General features: G+C 45.6%; 1 protein-coding gene across 4 annotated transcripts in view; it reads right to left on the minus strand.

Annotated features, from left to right (window-relative positions):
- Positions 1-666: 666 nt before the first annotated feature.
- LOC307043610 (uncharacterized protein) overlaps positions 667-21,247 on the minus strand; it is a 79,835-nt gene continuing 59,254 nt past the window's right edge. For 2 of the 4 annotated variants that reach the window (XM_079688166.1, XM_079688168.1), the window contains one exon: positions 667-5,881. In XM_079688166.1, the coding sequence (XP_079544292.1) occupies positions 1,447-5,733 (4,287 nt within the window). In that variant the 5' untranslated portion in view covers positions 5,734-5,881 and the 3' untranslated portion in view covers positions 667-1,446. Of the gene's footprint in view, positions 5,882-6,148; positions 9,147-13,231; positions 13,329-21,247 lie in introns of those variants that run through there. The other 2 variants (XM_079688165.1, XM_079688167.1) reach the window with 2 other exon arrangements.

Raw genomic sequence — 21,247 nt, forward strand, 5'->3', positions numbered from 1 at the left:
GGTGTGGTATAAAGGAGATCTTTGCCATCAGATCTCAGTAGTAAAACAAGGTAAATCACACATTTGGCTAAGGTTAGATCAAACCCTGGGCATAACTGACAGGAATCTATACGTGTGTGCTATTTATATACCCCCAGTAGATTCTCCTTATTTTGAAGAAGACATTTTTGAAACTCTCCATTCAGAAATAGCCTATTTTCAGGCCCAGGGAAATGTGCTTCTAACTGGAGATCTGAACGGATGAACAGGAATTGAACCTGATGTTATAGACCCACAGGGCAGCCACCATGTATTTGGTGAACCCCCCCTGTTTACCACACCAACCGTCAGCCATCGGAACAGCCTTGACTCTGAAATCAATCAGAATGGCAAAGAGATAGTGCATCTCTGTCGGGCCTTAGGCCTGTACATAGTGAACGGGAGGTTCAGAGGGGACTCTTTAGGGAGATTCACATACTCCTCAGCTCTAGGGTCTAGTGTAGTAGACTATGCAATCACTGACATGGACCCCTCCACTATCAGTGCATTCACTGTCAGACAGCAATCCCCCTTTTCAGACCACAACCAAATCAATGTGTTCTTTAAAGTCTCAGGTCAAATGAGTGACACAACAAGGGAACCCAGTAAGCTGTATGTAATTCCCTCAGTACAGACGACAGCAACGAGTTTTTAATTTACTGGCAGGATTTATTTGGTTCATCCAGACCGTGAAAACTGTAATCAAAAAACATAATACACAAATACAATAATCACTAGTCAAAATAATAACAAAACATACAGTAATATCCCAACATTGTCCTGGTAATGTCGTCACTTTCAATTAGGCTACTGTATACACAATACACTTTGGTTACATATAATTCAACAAAACACAAAGACCAATCTAACTAAGCCCAACATGTGTTAGCCCTTAGCTGTATAAAAACAATTTAATACAAACAAGAACAGAAAACACACACAAAAAACGTCAGCAAAATATACCTTAATAGCTGCATTGCATGAGGAAAATTGTGTAGCTTGGTATTACTCTGTACGATTGTTTATCTTGATGCTAAGAGCTATTTTGCAGATGCATCAGCACTGAAAAACATGTACTAAATCAGCGGACTTTTCGGATGAGTGTTACGCTAAAGTATGTCCTGACGGAAACAGGCGATATAAAAACAAAGGTTCCGCCTTAGAGAACTTTGGTTCCTACCAAAATAAATAACTCAGAAATACTGCGCTGACTGACACAGAGGCAGTTACACTCCCACCAAAACATATCACATATATATGATTTTCTTCAACTATTGAGAGACAACATACTGCGTAGTATATACAAATAAACAAAAAAACACTAAACTTCAGTCCTTGGCTTCCCAGAGAACGATCACCATGACTGCACCTGTAGTGAGACAGATAGAGAGAGAGAGGGGAGGAAAAGAAAGAGAGAGACCGGAGTCTTCAGTCTGCTTCCATCAGCGTCACCGTCTTATGGATGGGCCTTTCCAGGTGGACAGGTTTGGAGATACACTTTCCTTTCTCATCAAGGGTTGAGTCGCTGATGAGCAACTTGAGTCTTCGCACCTTCCCATCCTTTCCTGGGTACACTTCGATAACCTTTGCCATCCTCCACTGGTTACGTGGTGTAGTATCATCTTGCAGGAGTACAACATCGCCGACCTTTGCATTCCTGCGATCTTTGGTCCACTTCTGTCTCTGTTGGAGGCTCAGGAGGTACTCCTTCTTCCATCTTGTCCAGAAGTGGTTGGATAAGAATTGAACTCGACGCCATCTCTTGCGTAGGTATAGATCTTCCTTGACGAACTTCCCAGGAGGTGGAGCGAGTATCGTGGACTTCATGGTCAAAATGTGGTTTGGTGTCAGGGGCTCTGAACTGGATGAATCAGAAGCCACGCACCACTGCACACCGAGTGCTCTTTCCATGTGCAGTTCACCCAGTGCCATGTCCTTGTCTTTGGCAGCTGCAGCACATTCTTCTTTTGGGATTGTATCTAGGACCTTCTTGCTGTTAGAGATAAACTTATGCAGCCGGAGTTTGCCTGTGCTGCAAAGCTCTCTTGCTTCTTTCACCAGTTGGATCGCTTGGTCTTCAGATGCTACACTTGACAATCCATCATCAACGTAGAAGTTCCGTTGAATGAACTTTATGGTGTCGTCACTAAAGTTTCCTTGTCCTTCAGCAGCGACATGCTTCAGCCCATAGTTGGCACAGCCAGGTGACGATGCTGCACCAAACAAGTGGACCTTCATCCGATAGATGGAAGGTTGGCTTTCGAGATCTCCATTGTCCCACCAAAGGAACCGCAGGTAATCTTGGTCTTCTGCCTTAACATGGAATTGGTGAAACATGCGTTCGATGTCACACATGATTGCCACAGGACCTCTTCGGAAGCGATACAGAACTCCCACCAAGGTGTTTGTCAACTCAGGACCCGTCAGGAGGTGGCCGTTCAAGGACGTTCCTTGGTACTTGGCGGAGCAATCGAAGACAACGCGTATCTTCCCAGGCTTTTGTGGATGATACACCCCCTGATGCGGAATGTACCAAGCTGGAGCTTTGTGGATGTCTTCCTCCGGGACCTTTTCTGCATCTCCGCGTCTTATGGTCTCATCCATGAAGGTCTTGTAGTCTTTGTAGTACTGGTCGTTTCTTCTCAGCTTTCTTTCTAGGCACCTGAGACGATGGATAGCACAGATCTTATTATCAGGTAAGTTAGGTCTTTCTTTCTTGAATGGCAGCGGCATTTCGTAATGACCGTCGCTCTTTAACTTGATGCTCTTTTCCATTTTTGACAGGAACCTTAGATCTTCTTGAGAGATGGGGCTGGTCTCCGACGCTCTTTCAACGAAGTCAGACTCCAGCATCTTGATGACATCTGCAGGTAAGAGAACTTCTTTGATCTGTGTCCTACAGACATAGTGCACTTCCTTTGTGAGGTCTGAAGAGGACGGTAGACCTGGCATCACTTGCTTCACCATGACTTGGTGACTTATTCCAATTGCATCTCCATAGTTGAGACACGGGTTGCCATATCCCACTACACTCCAGCCCAAGTCTGTCTTCTGTGCAAACGGCTGGTGTTCCTCACCAGGCACCACTTGTCTTGGAACGAGGGCTTGGGCACAATTGTAGCCAATTAACAGGCCGACATCACAGCTTTGCTGAGGAGCGATCTCATCTGCAATGTGTTCAAGATGAGGCCATGCTTTCGCCGTATCTGGTGTGGGAATATGGTCTCTGTTTGCAGGGATAAACTCTCTTGAGTAAGTCACTGGAAGAGTGATTATCTTGTCTGAATAAAAACCTCTAACTTGTAGACCAGCTAGCTTCCGACAGGACACGATTGTGTTTCTTGAAGCCAACGTGGAGAGGTTTAGCTGAACTGGTTCACTCTTAGCATTGAAAGCCTTCGCTGTCTCTTCGAGGATAAAGGTTGTGTCACTTTGTGTATCAAGGAGTGCGTACACCAGAACTTCTCGACTTTGCACACTTGTAGATGACACCCACACTGGAATTATTGTGGAGGTATGAGTGTCTCCAACATTCTGGATGACTCTAAGTGCCGTCGCCTCACGTGATGGTCTCTCTGACTGGTCTTGTGACTGTTCATTCTTCCTTTCTTTGTACTCTTCTTTGTCTTTGTCACTGTACCTTGCTCTGTCAGATCTTGTAAACATCCTTTCTTCCTTGGTGCGATCGTCATGAAGACAAGTTGGGTGTTTTCCCTCACAGGTGTCGCAGCTGTCTCTTTCTCTACAATCTTTAGATCGGTGGCCAAAATTGAGACAGCCAAAACACAATTTATTTTCTTGAACAAACTTGATTCGCTCCAAGATTGTCCCTTGCATAAACTTGTAACACCTTTGTAGACTGTGTCCTGCCTTCTCACAGAAGACACAGCTTGTGACGACGGCTTTCTCATCTGAGGTGGTTTCTAACACCTTTGCTCCAGGACCTCCGCTCTTTACACTCTTGTCTGGAATCCTTTCACTTGGCTTAAGAGCATGAAGAGATGTTATTGGGCTGCAAGCGATTTTAGCTTCACGTGTGAGAAACTTGACAAACTGGCTGAAGCTCGGGAACATGTGAGTGTCTTCTTCTGCTTCTATGACTTTCCTATTCCACCTTGAAGTCAACCAGTCTGGGAGTTTAGAGAGAATTTTCTGGTTCTCGTTGCAATCATTAAGTATTTCAAGACCTCTGATCTGAGACATGGCTGCCTCACAGCAGCGCAGGAAGTCGGCGAGTTCTTGAAGTTCCATACTGCCTTTGGAGCTTATCTTGGGCCACGCGTCGAGCTTCTCTCTGAAGGCCTTAGCGATGAGGAATGGATTGCAGTATCGCTCTTCTAGGATGTCCCATGCTGCATAATACGCTGGCTCTGTGCCAAGTAAAAAGTAGCTCTCTATGGCCCTTTTAGCAGATCCACCCACATACTTGCGTAGATAATATATCTTCTCTTCAGCTGGTATGTTCTTCCTGTCAACGAGCGTCTGAAAGGACACTTTCCAGTCGTTGAATCGGAGTGGGTCACCACTGAACACTGTAGGTTCAGGTAGAGGAATGCGACTCGCACTGATGGCTTCTGCGAGCGCTTTGACGAGAGCTGTTGTGCCATCTTCATATTTGTTTTCTTGCCTTGCTTGTGCTACAGCTGGTGGTGTAAAATGGTGCCGCAGCGGGCTAGTTTGAGGCTTGACTTCTTCTTCTTTCTTCACAGAGACACGATGGAGAAGATCATTTATAGTTTGAGGCTTGACTTCCTCTTCTTTCTTCACAGAGCCACGATGGAGAAGATAATTTATTTCTTCATCTGAGCCATCGCCCTTAGTTGCCGGACATAAATGTATACTCTGGTCATATACTTGCTGTCGTGCCTCGGCAGCCTTTAGCTTCTTAATAGTCTCCAATCGATCTAGTTCTCTGCGCTTGGCTTCTAGCACTCTTTGTCTCTCTGCATTTTCAGCCTCTTGTTTGGCTTTTATCTGAGCGGCTTCAACTTCCAGTCTCTGAAGCTCTTTAATATAATGCTCTTGCTCCAGCTGTACTTCTAAGGTGGCTTTGTTGGCAGCAACCTCAGCAGCTGCACTCTTCCTGCTTGCAGAGGAGCACTTAGTGTGGCGAGAGCTAATGCCTGTCCTTCCTGAGGCTACAGACATTACCTCTTCAATGACTCGATGTTCTTCATGTCTTTGACTTGTAGTATGCCTATGGGCTGTAGCTTCCTCCCTTGCATCTATAAGGTCCATTGCATCCTTAACCATCTTCTTTGTTACTGTTTCACAGGTGTCGATTTTGCGACGTGTGTTAAGGTCAGGAACCTCAAGGCGTTTCCAATCGTCATAAACGTCATTTAGACTCCTAGAGGTATTGCGTACTTTAGTAATTTGTCCATCTAGCAGGTCGTCTGAGCACTTTCCACTCAGCGCTTGGTTGGCTTCTTTAGTGGCATCCTTCCACTTCTCATAGCACACACTGAACCGATGTGCAACCTTTATTACTTGCTCATCATGCTGTTCTTGACCCTTTTCCGTCATTCTGCGGACTCTTTGGCCTAATGGTGGCTCTTCTGAGGAAGCGGGGTTGTCCACTATGATGCCTTCAGTCGCTTGTGGCTGCACGGTTGAGCTGTGCTCGTGCACACACTCTGTCTTGTCAGGTGCGTGTGACTCCATGTCTGGGAAATGTACATCTGCAATTGTGTGCTCTTCGCCATTTCGGGACATCTTACTTGCCTTACTGTTGTCATTCACTGCTCTTTGGTGCTGTCTTCGTGAGCAGTTAAGTTTTCACTGTAATTCCCTCAGTACAGACGACAGCAACGAGTTTTTAATTTACTGGCAGGATTTATTTGGTTCATCCAGACCGTGAAAACTGTAATCAAAAAACATAATACACAAATACAATAATCACTAGTCAAAATAATAACAAAACATACAGTAATATCCCAACATTGTCCTGGTAATGTCGTCACTTTCAATTAGGCTACTGTATACACAATACACTTTGGTTACATATAATTCAACAAAACACAAAGACCAATCTAACTAAGCCCAACATGTGTTAGCCCTTAGCTGTATAAAAACAATTTAATACAAACAAGAACAGAAAACACACACAAAAAACGTCAGCAAAATATACCTTAGTAGCTGCATTGCATGAGGAAAATTGTGTAGCTTGGTATTACTCTGTACGATTGTTTATCTTGATGCTAAGAGCTATTTTGCAGATGCATCAGCACTGAAAAACATGTACTAAATCAGCGGACTTTTCGGATGAGTGTTACGCTAAAGTATGTCCTGACGGAAACAGGCGATATAAAAACAAAGGTTCCGCCTTAGAGAACTTTGGTTCCTACCAAAATAAATAACTCAGAAATACTGCGCTGACTGACGCAGAGGCAGTTACACTGTATACATTAAATCCTACTTACAGATGGGCCCCAGACAGTGGAGACGAATTCACCATGGCCTTGAACTCACCTGATCTGATGAATGACATGTCACTATTTGACCAAAATCAATATGTTCCTACCAAAGATGGTGTAAACATGGCCATTGATTATATCAATATGATATATCACAAGGCAGCTATTAAAGCTGACCTTGTAAAACAAAAGCGGAAGCCTGTTAAAAGGCAAAACGCTGACAAATGGTTTGACCAGGAATGCAAGACCATCAGAAAAGACCTGAGAAAAATAGCAAATGAAAAACATCGGCAACCAAACAACCCAGCCTTACGCATTAGATACAATGACCTTTTAAACAAATATAAATGTACAATAAGGAACAAAAAACAAAATTATACCCACATGAAACTTGAGGATATTGAGAAAGCCATTGATCAAAATCAATTCTGGGATCTGTGGAGCAACTTCAACACAAAACAACCGCAAGCATTACCCATCCAAAACGGTGACATCTGGAGAGAACATTTTGAAAGTTTGTACAAAGACATACCAATAAATCTAATGAATTCAGATCAATGTATTACAAAAGAGAAACTCCAAACATTAGAAGAAACTATTAAAGACAACCAAAAACCCCTTGATTTCCCAATGACTTGGGAAGAATTGACCACACAGACACAATCTCTCCGGCCAAGGAAAGCTTGTGGCCCAGACAACATTAAAAACGAAATGCTCAGATGCAGCACCCCAGAGATGCAGGGTACAGTATTAAAGCTGTTCAATATCATATTGCAGTCAGGATGTTTTCCTGACATCTGGTGCAAAGGGCTCATTTCCCCCATTCATAAGAGTGGAGACAAATCAGACCCTAATAACTACCGTGGCATCTGTGTCAGCAGCTGTCTGGGGAAATTATTCTGTAGTATTCTAAATAAAAGAATACAAGATTTCCTTAACTGACAATCCATCTTGAGTCAAAATCAAATTGGCTTCCTTCCAAAACACCGCACCACCGACCATGTATATACCCTTCACACTTTAGTTAACAAACATGTACACCAAACAAAACATGGTAAGATATTCACTTGTTTCATTGATTTCAAAAAAGCTTTCGACTCTATTTGTCACGAAGGGCTCTATTATAGACTTCTACATTGTGGTATAGGGGGCAAAATGTACGATCTGGTTAAATCAATGTATTTAGGGAATAAGTGTGCTGTTAAAATTGGAGACAAACAAACTGAATTCTTCACCCAGAGAAGAGGTGTTCGTCAGGGTTGCAATTTAAGTCCCACTTTATTTAATATATATATAAATGAACTTGCTGTTCAGTTGGATCACTGTGCTGCTCCTGGCCTCTCCCTCCTATATAGAGAGGTGAAGTGTCTGCTTTATGCTGATGACCTTGTTCTGCTGTCTCCTACTGAACAAGGACTACAACAACAGCTGGACATAGTAGACCAGTACTGTAAGAACTGGGCCCTGGCAGTCAATATGAAGAAAACTAATGTCATGGTTTTCCAAAAACGCCCCAGATGTCAGAGAACAAATACCAGTTTACCATAAATAATCATATCATCGAACATATTATGAGTTACACCTACCTCGGTTTAACCATAACAGCATCAGGAAGTTTCAACATGGCAGTGAATGCACTCAAAGAAAAAGCCAGAAGAGCTCTAAATGCAATTAAGAGAACATTTTATAATGTCCAAATTCTAATTAAAATCTGGCTCAAAATCTTTGATAGTGTGATCCAGCCCATTGCGCTGTACGGTAGTGAAGTATGGGGTCCACTCAGTCACCAGAGCTATACCCGCTGGGACAAACATCCAACAGAGTCTTTACATGCAGAATTCTGCAGATACATTTTACGTGTTCAGAGAAAAACACCAACAAATGTATGTAGAGCAGAATTAGGCAGATACCAACTGATCATTAACACTCAAAAGAGAGCACTGACATTCTTTAACCACCTTAGATCCAGCCCCAGAGACACCCTCCACTCCAAAGCCCTCCAAAGCCAAGAGCTAACCCCAGAGAAGAGTCCCCTATGTCAGCTGGTGCTGAGGCTAGCTGCCCCCTCTCAGAGCCACTCTGACCAGTCTCTCAACAACACTGCTCTCCAAACACCAATCACAGTCAAACGCATTATAACACAATGTAAAGACAACTATTTACAACATTTGGAAGAAGAAACTAAAAGCCAAAGTAGATTAGAATGTTACCTGGCTCTAAACAGAGAGTATGAGCTGGCAGAGTATCTCTCTACTGTCAGAGATAGAAAGCAGAGACAGATCCTAACCAAGTACAGGCTCAGTGACCACAAACTGGCAATCGAAACAGGAAGACTCAAAAGATCCTGGCAACCAAAAGAGAACAGAATATGTGGTCACTGTACGACAGGTGAGACTGAGACAGAGATGCACTTCCTCCTGAAATGCCAAACATTCAACGAAGCAAGGAGCATTTACTGGAACAAGCTGAACTCTGTAATCCCAGGTTTCAAGGAGGTTGATGACCTCTCAAGACTGAGAGTACTCCTAGGAGAAGGAGACAAGGCACACCTTGCTGCCTAATATGTATACACATGCCACAACCTGAGGGACAGTGAGTGAGACACACACACACACACACACACACACACACACACACACACACACACACACACACACACACACACACACACACACACACACACACACATACACACACACACACACACACACACACCCCCACACACACACACACACACACACACACACACACACACACACACACACACACACACACACACACACACGTTGACATGTAATAGTATCACTATATATATCATCAATAATATGTAAACATTTGAAATGTATGTTAATGTTGTTAATTATTTTGTATTGTGATGCTTTGGCAACATTGTTTAATTTAACTTTCATGCCAATAAAGCCCCATTGAATTGAATTTGAATTGGAGAGAGAGAGAGAGAGAGAGAGAGAGAGAGAGAGAGAGAGAGAGAGAGAGAGAGAGAGAGAGAGAGAGAGAGAGAGAGAGAGAGAGAGAGAGAGAGAGAGAGAGAGAGAGAGAGAGAGAGAGAGAGAGAGAGAGAGAGAGAGAGAGAGAGAGAGAGAGAGAGAGAGAGAGAGAGACCGACCGGTGCCAGCAGAGACCGTGTTGTTAGCATCTGGTTAGCTAGCTGCACTAACGGACATAAGGAGCTGTTTGTTCCAGAACAATCTGGAGGAGAGTCCTCTCCTCCCAGACTGAGAGACTCAGGTGAGCTAAAGGACTCTCTGAGTGTTTAAATAGTTAACTTTAGTCTAAGTTATCTCAGTGGGTCTCAAACGGTTTGGTCACAAATTATTCAAAAGATTATTTCCGCGGCACACCTTAAAAAATGATCATTATCGTTATAAAAAAAACAAGAGAATAAAGGAAAAACAGTTATGAAATACTATATGGCAGTAAAACAAGAATACAGTTTGAAATTGGTATTGGGTAATCCCCCTGCGCACCCACGCAGCACTGAAAACACCAGCGAGGTGGGCCCCACCCTCGGGCTCCCTTCCAGTATAAATAGGAAGGAGGCCCGACAATCTGCTCCCACACAAAACAACTTTTCTTCAGCTATTCGTGGAGCCAGTGGGGCCCAGAACTTAGAGGGCTACGCCTATACTCATAGAAGCTGGAGTTACAGGTAACTTCAATTCTATTTCGTATATGGCTTCGCCCTCTAAGGCTATCGCTATTGGGTTAAGGGCGAAGCAAGATGTAGTCTGCGCCCATGGGTCCGCCCAGTACTAGAAGCACAGACACACCTGCTCAGATAGTAACCCATGCCTATTGCGCCATGCGAATGGTGCATCACAGTTCCTGGAAAAAGCATAACATGAATATTCTCCATGAGGGGACGAAGGCTGGGAACAATACATACCTGCCGCTGTGAAAAAGTAGAGACGAAGGTCATACTTTGCCCAGTGATAAAAAGACGGGGAACAGCAGCTCTCTGCGTGTAGACAGACAGGAGAGTGCACAGCTGGATCCCTGACGTCACTCACTCTGACAGGACACTCAGTACAGAGTGTCCTGTCAGAGAGGAATGGGAGACATCCCTCAAATACAATTGAATAAATGAACAGGGGGAAGACCAAGATGCAGCAGTGCAAATGTCTTCCACTGACATTCCTCCGTGCAAAGCCGTGGAGGAGGAAATTCCTCTGGCGGAGTGCTTACTGATGTTCTCCGGGAGATCCACCCCAGAGGAGATATATGCCTGCGACACAGCTTCACACAGCCAGTGTGACAGCCGTTGTGCAGACAGAGGCTTCCCGATCGAGCGTTCTCTATAATGCACAAACAGGCGATGAGAACGGCGCAAGGCAGCCGTGCGCGCCACATAGAACCGCGCGCGCACAGGACAGAGGAAATGAGACGTGGCTTCTTCCTCCGACCTGGTGGAAGGAGGGAATAAGCCAGCCATGGTGATCACTCTTGACCTAAAAGAGTTGTGATGATTTTAGGCATGAAGCCGGGTTAGGGCGTAAAACAGCTGAACTGCCATCTCCTTGGATCCAGAGGCATGACGGAGCCACAGAGAGAGCAGACAAATCACTCACCATTTTCGCTGCTATTAGAGCCAAAAGTAGTACTACGTTGGCTGACAACAGTTTAAGGGGAACCTGGTCTAAAGGTTCAAATGGGGCTTTGCTTTAGTGCGCGTAACACCAAAGCCAAATCCCACTGAGGCGCCAGTGAGCGTAACCCGTCAGTGTGCGTGACACAGGTCTGAGTCTCCATACTCCTCGCATAACACGGCTGCTGCACTCTGTGAGCCCCTCTGTTCAATTTGTGGGGAATATACATTGCTCTGATGGAGAGCAACATGTGTGCGCGCCCAGAACAGCAGCCGCCTGGCTGCGTTCAGAATCTGCGCAGATCGTACTCCTCCCTGGCGATTGAGGTAGGCTGCCGTGGCCTGTTGTCTGTGCAAATCAACACATGTCTGATTGCACAGCAACAAGGCAAAGTGCTGGAATACTTCCAAACCGGAGAACAGCTCCAGCTCATTTACCTCTGACACACGGGGTCGATGCGTGGGCGAATGAACCACCTCTGGAGACTCCTCCTGTGGGGGATCCCCACGTGACCAGCTTACGTCATGCTGAGAAGCTGTATCACGGAGAGGGCCTGCGGGATGTGACCATGGATGTATAATAAGAATGTGAGATAAGATGTGACATGCCGGAGAGGGAGCTGTCAGTTCCTCCACCCGCTGCCGCGAGAGCCGCGCTCTGCTGAGTTTAATTCCACTCCCAGATAAATGGATATCTGAGAGGGAAGAGGACAGCTTTTCTTCAAATTCATTATGAAAACCCAGGCTTTGACAGATGCGATACGAGATGTAACGTCTGTAAAGCGACTTCCTCCCGGAGCGAGCCAGCAATAGCAGGTCGTCCAGATAAAACAACATCCTGGTGAACACATTCCAGCATCTGTTTGATCGTCAGCATGTGGAACACTGACAGATCAAGGATGGGTCTCACTCCCCTGTTTTTTCCCCCGGATTTAGAAAATAACTGGAGTAAAAACCCCTGATTTTCCTCCCTTTTGGAAAAAATGCCTTTTTCAACCGGAGTTCCTGCGGTGCTGAATGGAGCGCAAGACACTGTTCCTGGGATGACAGGAGTGTTTCTTGTATCCCATGGAACTGCGGGGGGGAGAGGCTTCTCTGTGATATGCTGTAATGGTCGTCATGGTGACGAGCCACCCCCTCGCCCTCGCTGCTCGCGCTTCTTGAGGCGAAAGGTCTGCGAGGGAGTCTCCACACGCTGCATTTCACTCTGGCTCTCATCATGAGGAGCGTACGCCCAGGGGATGAGTACTGGTGTGTGTGCTGTCCACACGAGGCGTTATAACGGTGCTCGTGGATTTATTATGACCGTGTGTAGGAGGCATATCTGGGACAGAGGAATGCAGCCAGCTCTGCAGTTATAAACCAATAGGTTAAAACAGCAGGCTTCTGCAGCAAATGAACCACCTCTGGAGACTCCACCTGTAGGTGAGACCCAGGGGGATCCCCACGTGACAAGCTGACGCCAACGCCGAGCAGCTACGTCACGAAGAGAGAGGGTTGTGCGGGTTGTGACATGCCAGAGGAGAGTTGTCAGTTTCTCCACTCACTGCCGCGAGAGCCGCGCTCTGCTGGCTGAGTTTAATTCCACTATCAGATATATGAATATCTGAGAGGGAAGAGGACAGCTCTTCTTCAAATTCATTATGAAACCCAGGCTTTGACAGATGCGATACGAAATGTAAAACATCTGTAAAGCGACTTCCTCCCTGGAACAAGCCAGCAAATAGCAGGTCCGGTGAAAAAACACACTCTCATCCCTCCTCTGTGTAGTGGCTCAAGCCTTCTCTACACAAAAATGCGAGATGTGTCATGGTTGTTATGGCGACGAGCCACAGAGCCCTCCGAAAAGGGCTGTGAGGGAGTCTCAACACGCTGCGTTTCACTCCGGTTCTCATCATGAGGCGCGTACACGCTCAAGGGATGAGTGGAGGTGTGTGCAGTGCTGCCCACATGAGGCGTTATAATGGCGCTCATGGGTTTATTATGACCGTGTGTAGGAGGCGTATCTCGGACAGAGGAATGCCGCGAGCTCTGCAGGTTATTAACCGAGGTTAAAAACGGCAGGCTTCTGCAGCGAGCCCTGATGGCTAGTAACCGATAGGTTATAGGCAGCTGGCTTACAAAGATGTGAGAAACACTTGTTACTGATGACTCAGTACAAAAAGTTGGAAAATGAACACTTTATTTTACTCACAAGCGCCAGAACCAGCTCTGCTTCCTCGGAGGCTCTCGTGGAGCAGACCAGGAGCGGGGGAGCCTCATTCCCCTTTGACTCGCCGCCGGGAGACGCTGCCGAGGCGGTTGCTGTGGGCGTCTCTCTGCTTGCGGACTCTGCTGCCGCTGTGGCCGGTGTGGACGCCCCGGCTGCTGCGGACGTTGGTGCCGCTGTGGGCGCTCAGCAGGCTGGAGCCAGCTGACGTGCTGGCGACTTGAAAGGCACACTGGTGCACCCGGTCGGCCTATCAGGCGACATATGGTCTCTGGGGGCGCTCAATTAGGTTGGCCTGTCTTACCCCAGAAAACGCAGTCAGGTTCGGCTCCAGAGAAGGGGCGGCTGGAAAAACAGCATCTGTTAACCCCTCCACCTTGGTGAGGGGAACAAATGTGGCCACCGGAGCCTTCAGGGCCCTCGGGTTCGCCGCCGACCCCTCCTGGCATGGGCGCGGGAAGGGGGGTGCTGAGGGCGCTGCAGCACCCCCTAGCGGCAGGCAGGGGGTGCGGAGCTCCCCTGTCTGAATTATTATTTGACGGTTATTGCTGCTCCTGCTGTGCATAATATGTGTAATATGGAGCCAATAAATTCCACATTGTTGGTAAAATAATATTTTGGCCTGCCCCGAATGTTTTTTCTGTAGCCCCGGACAATTCTACCTCAATAATATAATACATTAACCGTGCTTTACGTGAACCTCATCATGACACTAGAGAGGACGACAGCACTGTAATTTCCCGTGTTCAGTGACTGCAACAGAGGCAAGACACCGGACCAATCAGAGAGTTGCATGGAAATAAAAGTGTGCTTGTGTCATTCAAGCTCGGCTCTGTGTGTGTGTGCGGAAATAGCACATAAGTGTGTGTGAGAGAGAGAGAGAGAGAGAGAGAGAGAGAGAGAGAGAGAGAGAGAGAGAGAGAGAGAGAGAGAGAGAGAGAGAGAGAGAGAGAGAGAGAGAGAGAGAGAGAGAGAGAGAGAGAGAGAGAGAGAGAGAGAGGTAACACTTAAACATACCTTCAAAATACAACATAAAACATATGAAGTTCATGAAAAATACAACTCACCATAACGCTAAATTAATGAGAGCCCTGAGCTTGTTTCTCTGCAATGAGACGGTCCCATCTCGGGGTGATGGGAGACAAAGACACCCGGAGTGTGTTGCTTATGTCCAGTCTATTTCGTGATTTTGTTTTGGTTGCTGTGACTGCAGAAAACCCCGCTTCACACAGATATGATGTCGGAAATGGCAACAGGGTTTTCAGAGCTGCTGTGGCAATCTCGGGGTATTCTGCCATGACTTTTATCCAGAATACCGGCAGAGTTGATGTCTCGAACATCCTTTTCAGGCCGCCGTCATTTGCGATCTCCAGCAGCTGATCTTCTTCTTGCGCGGACATGCTGGATTCGCCCGGTTTGTTGACAAATGGGTCGCGGATCCATTCCTTTTCAGTTCGTGGGTCTTTTGCGGTTGGGAAGTAGCGCTCGAACTCTTTTGAAAGCGAAGACAGGTGATCGTGCACCAGCTGGGAGAATGACTGCTCCGGCTGAGTCTCCTCCAAAATCCCCGCCAATGTTTGAAACATGTCAAATATGCCTCTGTTCACACGTCGTCTCCACAAATCCAGTTTGGCTTTAAATGCAGCTACTTTATCTGCCAACTTGAAGACTGTTGTCATTTTCCCCTGAAGAGACAGATTGAGTTCATTGAGCTGGCTAAATATGTCGCACAAGTAAGCCAGTTTTGCGACCCACTCCTCATCACTGAAATGTGCTGCCAGCGGTGACTTTTTTTCTAAGAGAAATCTTTGCAGCGGCTCTCGTAATTCATACACTCTGGCCAGCGATCTCCCTCGGGATAACCATCTTATTTCTGTGTATAACAGAAGGCGTCTGTGCTCCGCGTTCATCTCCTCACAAAGTTGCTCGAATAGGCGTGAGTTAAGTGCGTGTGCTTTGATGTGGTTGATAACTTTAACAACATCATTCAATACGCTGTGAAGTTCCGGTGGCATTTTTCGGCTCGCCAGCATCTCTCTGTGTATGACACAATGTGTAGATTCACATTCAGGTGCAACCTCCTTAATCCGAGTAGTTAAACCAGACAGCCGTCCGGTCATGGCAGCAGCTCCGTCTGTGCATATGCCGACACAAAAAGACCATTTAAGTTTTCCTGATACGTAATTATCCAGCGTCTTAAATAGTTCTGCGGCTGTGGTTTTGGTTGTCAACGATAGTGCACACAACACATCCTCATGCACATCCTCCTGATAAAGGTATCGCACATAAACAAGCAGTATTGCCCTGTTGTCCACATCTGTTGACTCGTCAACCTGCAGTGCGTACCACGGTGATGTATTAATCCTCTCCAACAACTGTGTCTCAATGTCCTCTGCTATTTCCTCGATGCGCCGCGTGACGGTGCTAGCTGACAGAGGGACCTGTGCTATCTTTTTAACCGCAGCCTCCCCCAAAAGTTCACCGCAAATGTCTTTAGTAGCCGGAAGAATCAATTCTTCACCAATCGTGAATGGTTTTTTAGCCTTAGCTATTCGGTTAGCCACCAAGTAGGATGCTCTCAGTGCACTTGCATTTGTTGTTGCAGAGGCCCTCAGTAATTGCTTCTGTCCTTCTTGTTCCTGCTTTTTTCTTTCAAAGTACTCCAAAGGCTTGTTTTTTAAAGCAGGGTGCTTAGTCTCTAAGTGGCGAAGCAGTTTTGAAGGCTTCATTGCCTCATTGGAGAGCCGGTCACCACATATTATGCACAGCGGGCTTGGTGCGTGGGAATCACCTGTAGCGATAAATCCATATTTTAAGTAGGTCTCCTGGTACTGTCTGTTAAATGCAGCTTTCTTTTTCTTGGTGGGTATAGGCTCTTCTTCTGTCTCCTCACTGGCCCTTTTCCCCTTTGCAAAGAAACTTTCCAAAGACGTCTGTTTTTTACTCATCTTTCTAGCTTGTGAGTTTCTAGCTTGTGAGTTAGCGCGACCGTTAATATTTAATATTAGCGCTAACCGTTAATGTATCACGTGACCACAATATTGACATGTGTCAATCGCATAGGTCAAGCGGTGTCAAGAGTGGGTCACGTGAGTCATAGACGGATGTAACGGGGAGAATTCGGAGAATTTTTCAAAATAAAAGATTGTTCAGACTCGAATAATAAATAAAACGGAAATAATGAAAGTTATTTATTCTTTCTGTGCGGCCCGGTACTTAACGACCCACGGACCGGTACCGGTCCGGGGCCCGGGGGTTGGGGACCACTGAGCTAAAGGACTCTCTGAGTGTTTAGATAGTTAACTTTAGTTTAAGTTATCTCAGTGGGTCTCAAACGGTTTGGTCACAAATTATTCAAAAGATTATTTCCGCGGCACACGGCATATGATCATTATAGTTATTAAAAAAATAACAGAATAAAGGAAAAACAGTTATGAAATACTATATGGTAGTCAAACAAGAATACAGTTTGAAAGGGGAGTGATTTGAAAAATATCCATAAAGAAAAAGAACTTCTGCTTACAGTTCTGTTTCATATGGATGTTGAGAGATGTATCCATAGATCTCTTAATGTTGCTCTCAAAGTGCACCAGATTGATGCTTTTAACTTCAACATTTAAAAAAAATCTTCCCGGGGGAGCATCCCCCCAGACCCCCCTAGGTGAGGTAAGCTCCCCACTCGTAAACAATAGCACTTTACCCCTGCCTATATGCCGTGAGCTGATTATCGAGCCTTCATTGTAACAGTCGCGGGTGTACTGTGTGTTTTCGTGTGGGGAGTGCTTTTGTGCGTGTTCTATAGTGCCCGTAATAGTGTTCACTGGAGTCCAGCACCTCAGCACCCCCACTCAAAATACCTTCCCGCGCCTCTGCCTCCTGGTACCTCCTGATGGCGGGAAAACGTGGCCAGAAATAAAATGTGAATGGAAGTGGCGATGTAAAACTGACACAAAACAACAACAAACTTTTGCCGAGCCAATTGGAGAGTTTCATCACCAGCACGGGATAAAAACCACCAATGAGCTCTCAGCTCGAGATACCAGCGAGTCGTTTCCCATCAAGCATTTCGCTTCCGCAGCCCATGGAGAGAAACTGTGCTGCCTCACTCTCAAGGCTGCCGGCGTCTCTGTCCCGCGAGATTTCAACGTCTCCAGACGTTTTTTTCCAGAGCAAGTCGGACAAAGTAGAGGCTTCTCAATACTCTAATTTCCCCTCCTTGACTCCTTGGTCCTCCGGTAGTGACCCGGAAATGGATTTCAGCGCGCCATGTTAAAGGACATCTAATTTCCCTAAATGCACATCGAGGACCGAGCATCGAGGAGGCTCTCTGGAAGAGCTATAACCGAGGATACATTGATGGTTCCTCCACGGCTCCTCCGCGGATGCATTTCCGGGAACGGTGGAGGCGTTACGCACGGCCGGACTTATCTCAGCCAATGAAAGCTCTGCATGCATCCCCTGGGCCCAGAGGTTTCTCAATACTCAAATTTCCCCTCCTCGACTCCTCGGTCCTCCGTCAGTGACCCGGAAATGAATCTCAGCGCGCCATGTTGAAGGACATCTCATTTCTCTAAATGGAGGCTCTCTGGAGGAGCTATAACCGAGGATACACTGATGGTTCCTCATCCAATGACAGTTCTACATGCATCCCCATGATATTATTTTAGAAACTGCTTTCATCGCGTTGCGATGTTTCCAGAGAGAACAGCTGTGAGGTCCGTGCAGAAAGCAGAGCAGTGTGTATAATATATATCACTCAGTATAACAGACATACTCTCTTTATTTGCTTTAGTTTAGTAGATAACTGCAAACAAAGAGTCGATATTTTTCTAAGACCATTTAGTGCTTCACATAATAAAATACACAACGGCTGTAGCCTGATTATGCTTTAGGAGCTGTAGGTGTGTGTGGTACAGTGTGTAGGTGTGTGTGTGGTACAGTGTGTAGGCAGGGCCGCCTTAATGCACGGGCTGACCTGGGCTGAAGCCCAGGGGCCTACGGAGATCGGGGGCCTATCATGAGCCAATTAAAAAAATAAATAAAAAAAATCAATTTTTTTTATTTTTTATTTCGGGTGTTTTCAAAAAAAAAAGTTAAATAAACAAAGTCTTGGCTTTCAGAATATAAAACTTTCATTTCCAAAATCACACGATAAATACATTTTTGAAGTTTGTAAAGGGAAGACGACAGCTCTCCCTCGCCACTCTGCTGTTCCACAGCGCCGCCCCCCCTCCCTCCACTGAAATTATGAATGTAAGGTGTATAGTAATCATAGATAACACAGCAAGGTCCGTTACAGTTTGTCTTCATCTGATTTAAAAAAAACAAAGTCTTGGCTTTCAGAATATTAAACTTGTTTCGGCAAACTCAGATGATAAATACAACTTTGAAGTTTGTAACGGCATAATTACAAGCGGAGAACGGAGTAACTTAACGTCACAGCAGGCATAACAACAGCCGGTGTTTCTCGTGAGGGTTTTCCCCGGGAAACAAACACAATACACACAAACGCAAATATACACAAACACACACACGTCAGTATGAGAATATGTTTCACATGTGACTTATTCAAATTGCGAGTGATTGAGTGAAGAAAAAGTTTGAGTGGCGCTCGGAAAAGGAAATTGTTGAGGGAAAAGGAGTTTCGAGACAAGCAGCTATTACAAAAAATGCCGAAGCTTACAGGCTATTTTAAACCTGTAGGCCAGGATGAGGAGGAAGGACAGATGAGTTCTGTACCGAGCGGTAGCGGTGCCGGCCTCGGAGACAACTGGGCCGTCTGGTTCTGATAGCGATGGAGTAGCGGGAAAGGAAAAACAGACAGGAGGGACATTATCTGTTGGAGGAGATGGAGAGGACGACGAGGACTTGCTACGTGGAGGGGAGCCAACGGCAACCGGACAAATACATGAGGGAGGCCCGATACGTCACTCATATGGAGGAGAGGACCAGGCGCGTGTAGAGTAGAGTGGAGAAGTGCGATCACAGAGCCTGCCGAGGCTATAAATGACTTTGACTTGTTGTTTAAATAGGGGGCCTAAAAAAACTATCAGCCCCAGGGCCTGATGGCAGGTTAAGCCGGGCTTGTGTGTAGGTGTATGTTGTACAGTGCGTAGATGCGGCGGATGACGGGTCTCAGTTTGGTGTCCTCTGCTTACTTTTAATACTTGTAAATACAACTTTTGGCCCCTAATTTCAATTCCCCATTTCAGCGACCAGAGAGAGGGGGGGGGGGGGGAATATCCAGTCTCGGATTGTGTTACGTTATTATGAGAGTGCTCCCATACTTGTTTGATTCTGGAATTGTATATATTTATATCAATATGTGTGTGTGTGTGTGTGTGTGTGTGTGTGTGTGTGTGTTTCCGCATCTGTAGCCTGTTATTGTCTCATTATACCGCACTGTCAATGAATCAAAGTAAATATATAAGTGGTCATGAACACATCTGTCCATCAGAGTGCTGCTGTGCCTCCTGTCATCATTGATGGACGTCTCTTTAAAATGACCGCTCAGAGGAGAGGAGTTCTCATTTCTCTAACCGCCTGCTGCTTCCCCTCCTCTCTCCTCGGTTCCCCTCCTCAGTCCTCCGCTCGCATCTCCTGTGTGCGGGACTAAGTATCGAGGAGTCGAGGAGGGGACATTTAAGAATTGAGAAACCTGTCAGGAGTTCAAAATTTTTAATCTCTATCAGATCCGATCAGATTTTGAAATCCCATTTTTTGTGATCCAGGATCAGACAAGTCGGACAGATTTTGTCCCTGTAAAGCTAGGATAGGATCACCCTGATCCAGATTCAGACTTTTCAAGATTACAGATCCTGAATATCAGTGCTTTAATCCTACTGATCGCCATCTAGTGGACAGAGTTGGGTGTAAAAGTAATATTATTACAGTAACGCGTTTCTGTAATAATATTACTTTTGTCGGTAACGGAGTAGGGTAACGCGTTACTTTTATAATTAAGTAATCACACTACAGTTACTAACATTGCCCCGACACGCGTTACTTCGTACTTTTATAAAATAATCACACTCACTGACAGACAAGAGGGGTTTCCGCCGCAGGTTTATATACATATAGGCCTACGTAATCTGCGCGATTTGCGCGTCCACATCTCCACGTGCAGTGCTGCATAAACATGTCTTTTCCTCTGTAAACTGCCTCAACGGGGCCGCTCACTCTCTTTTCTTGATCGGGTCTCACGGGTGAACAGTTCAATATCCCGCTTCATTGTAGGAATTCTGCCATGTCTCTACCACTTTAGTTTGACCATCTCTGTTACTAAGTTATGGAATACTAAATAAATAAGTAACTAGATACCTTACCGTTATTGCGCTCATAAAGAAAGATAAGAATAAGAATAACGCTTATTGAACTGGTTTCATTAATTAGTGTCTTTACGTTTCACAGACTGTTAGCTTGTTGTGGTAGGCTGGTAGCCTATTTTATTAAAGAGCATATAAAAAGAAAGACTTGTGTTATGTCTTCCTTAATGCAATAGTAATTGGGGGTGCAAGTGGAATCTCGCAGAGGCAAACTTTGGCGCGCTTACACTGTAGGTGCGCCGCAGTCTGCGTGATCTGCCTGTAGGGTGGGGCGGGCCGGCCCTGCGAGTATATTAACGAGTAAAGTAACGAGTTACTTTATGTAGAGAGTAACGAAGTAGTGTAATATATTACTTTTTTTTTAGTAACGAACCCATCTCTGCTTGTGGATATGAAAAATAATACACGGAAGACAAGAGACCACTTTGTAGAGACATCTATAATGTCTAATTATATTTTTAAATTCGAAAGGTGATGACAGGACTTCCGGTTGACCGCATGAACGAAATAGCTGCGTGAGTCTTGAGCTCCCCAACAACATCCCACTAGTATTACACATTAAGTCATTTAACTGCGAATTATCTGTTGAAAAGCTATAAGAATGCCGGAGGCAAAGGGAACATCAACTAAAACGTTGAAAGATGAAGATATTAAATCCATCGCCGAAGTGGTGAGG

This window comes from Notothenia rossii, assembly GCF_949606895.1.
Source record: "Notothenia rossii genome assembly, chromosome: 6".
In the NCBI taxonomy this organism is placed as follows: domain Eukaryota; kingdom Metazoa; phylum Chordata; class Actinopteri; order Perciformes; family Nototheniidae; genus Notothenia; species Notothenia rossii.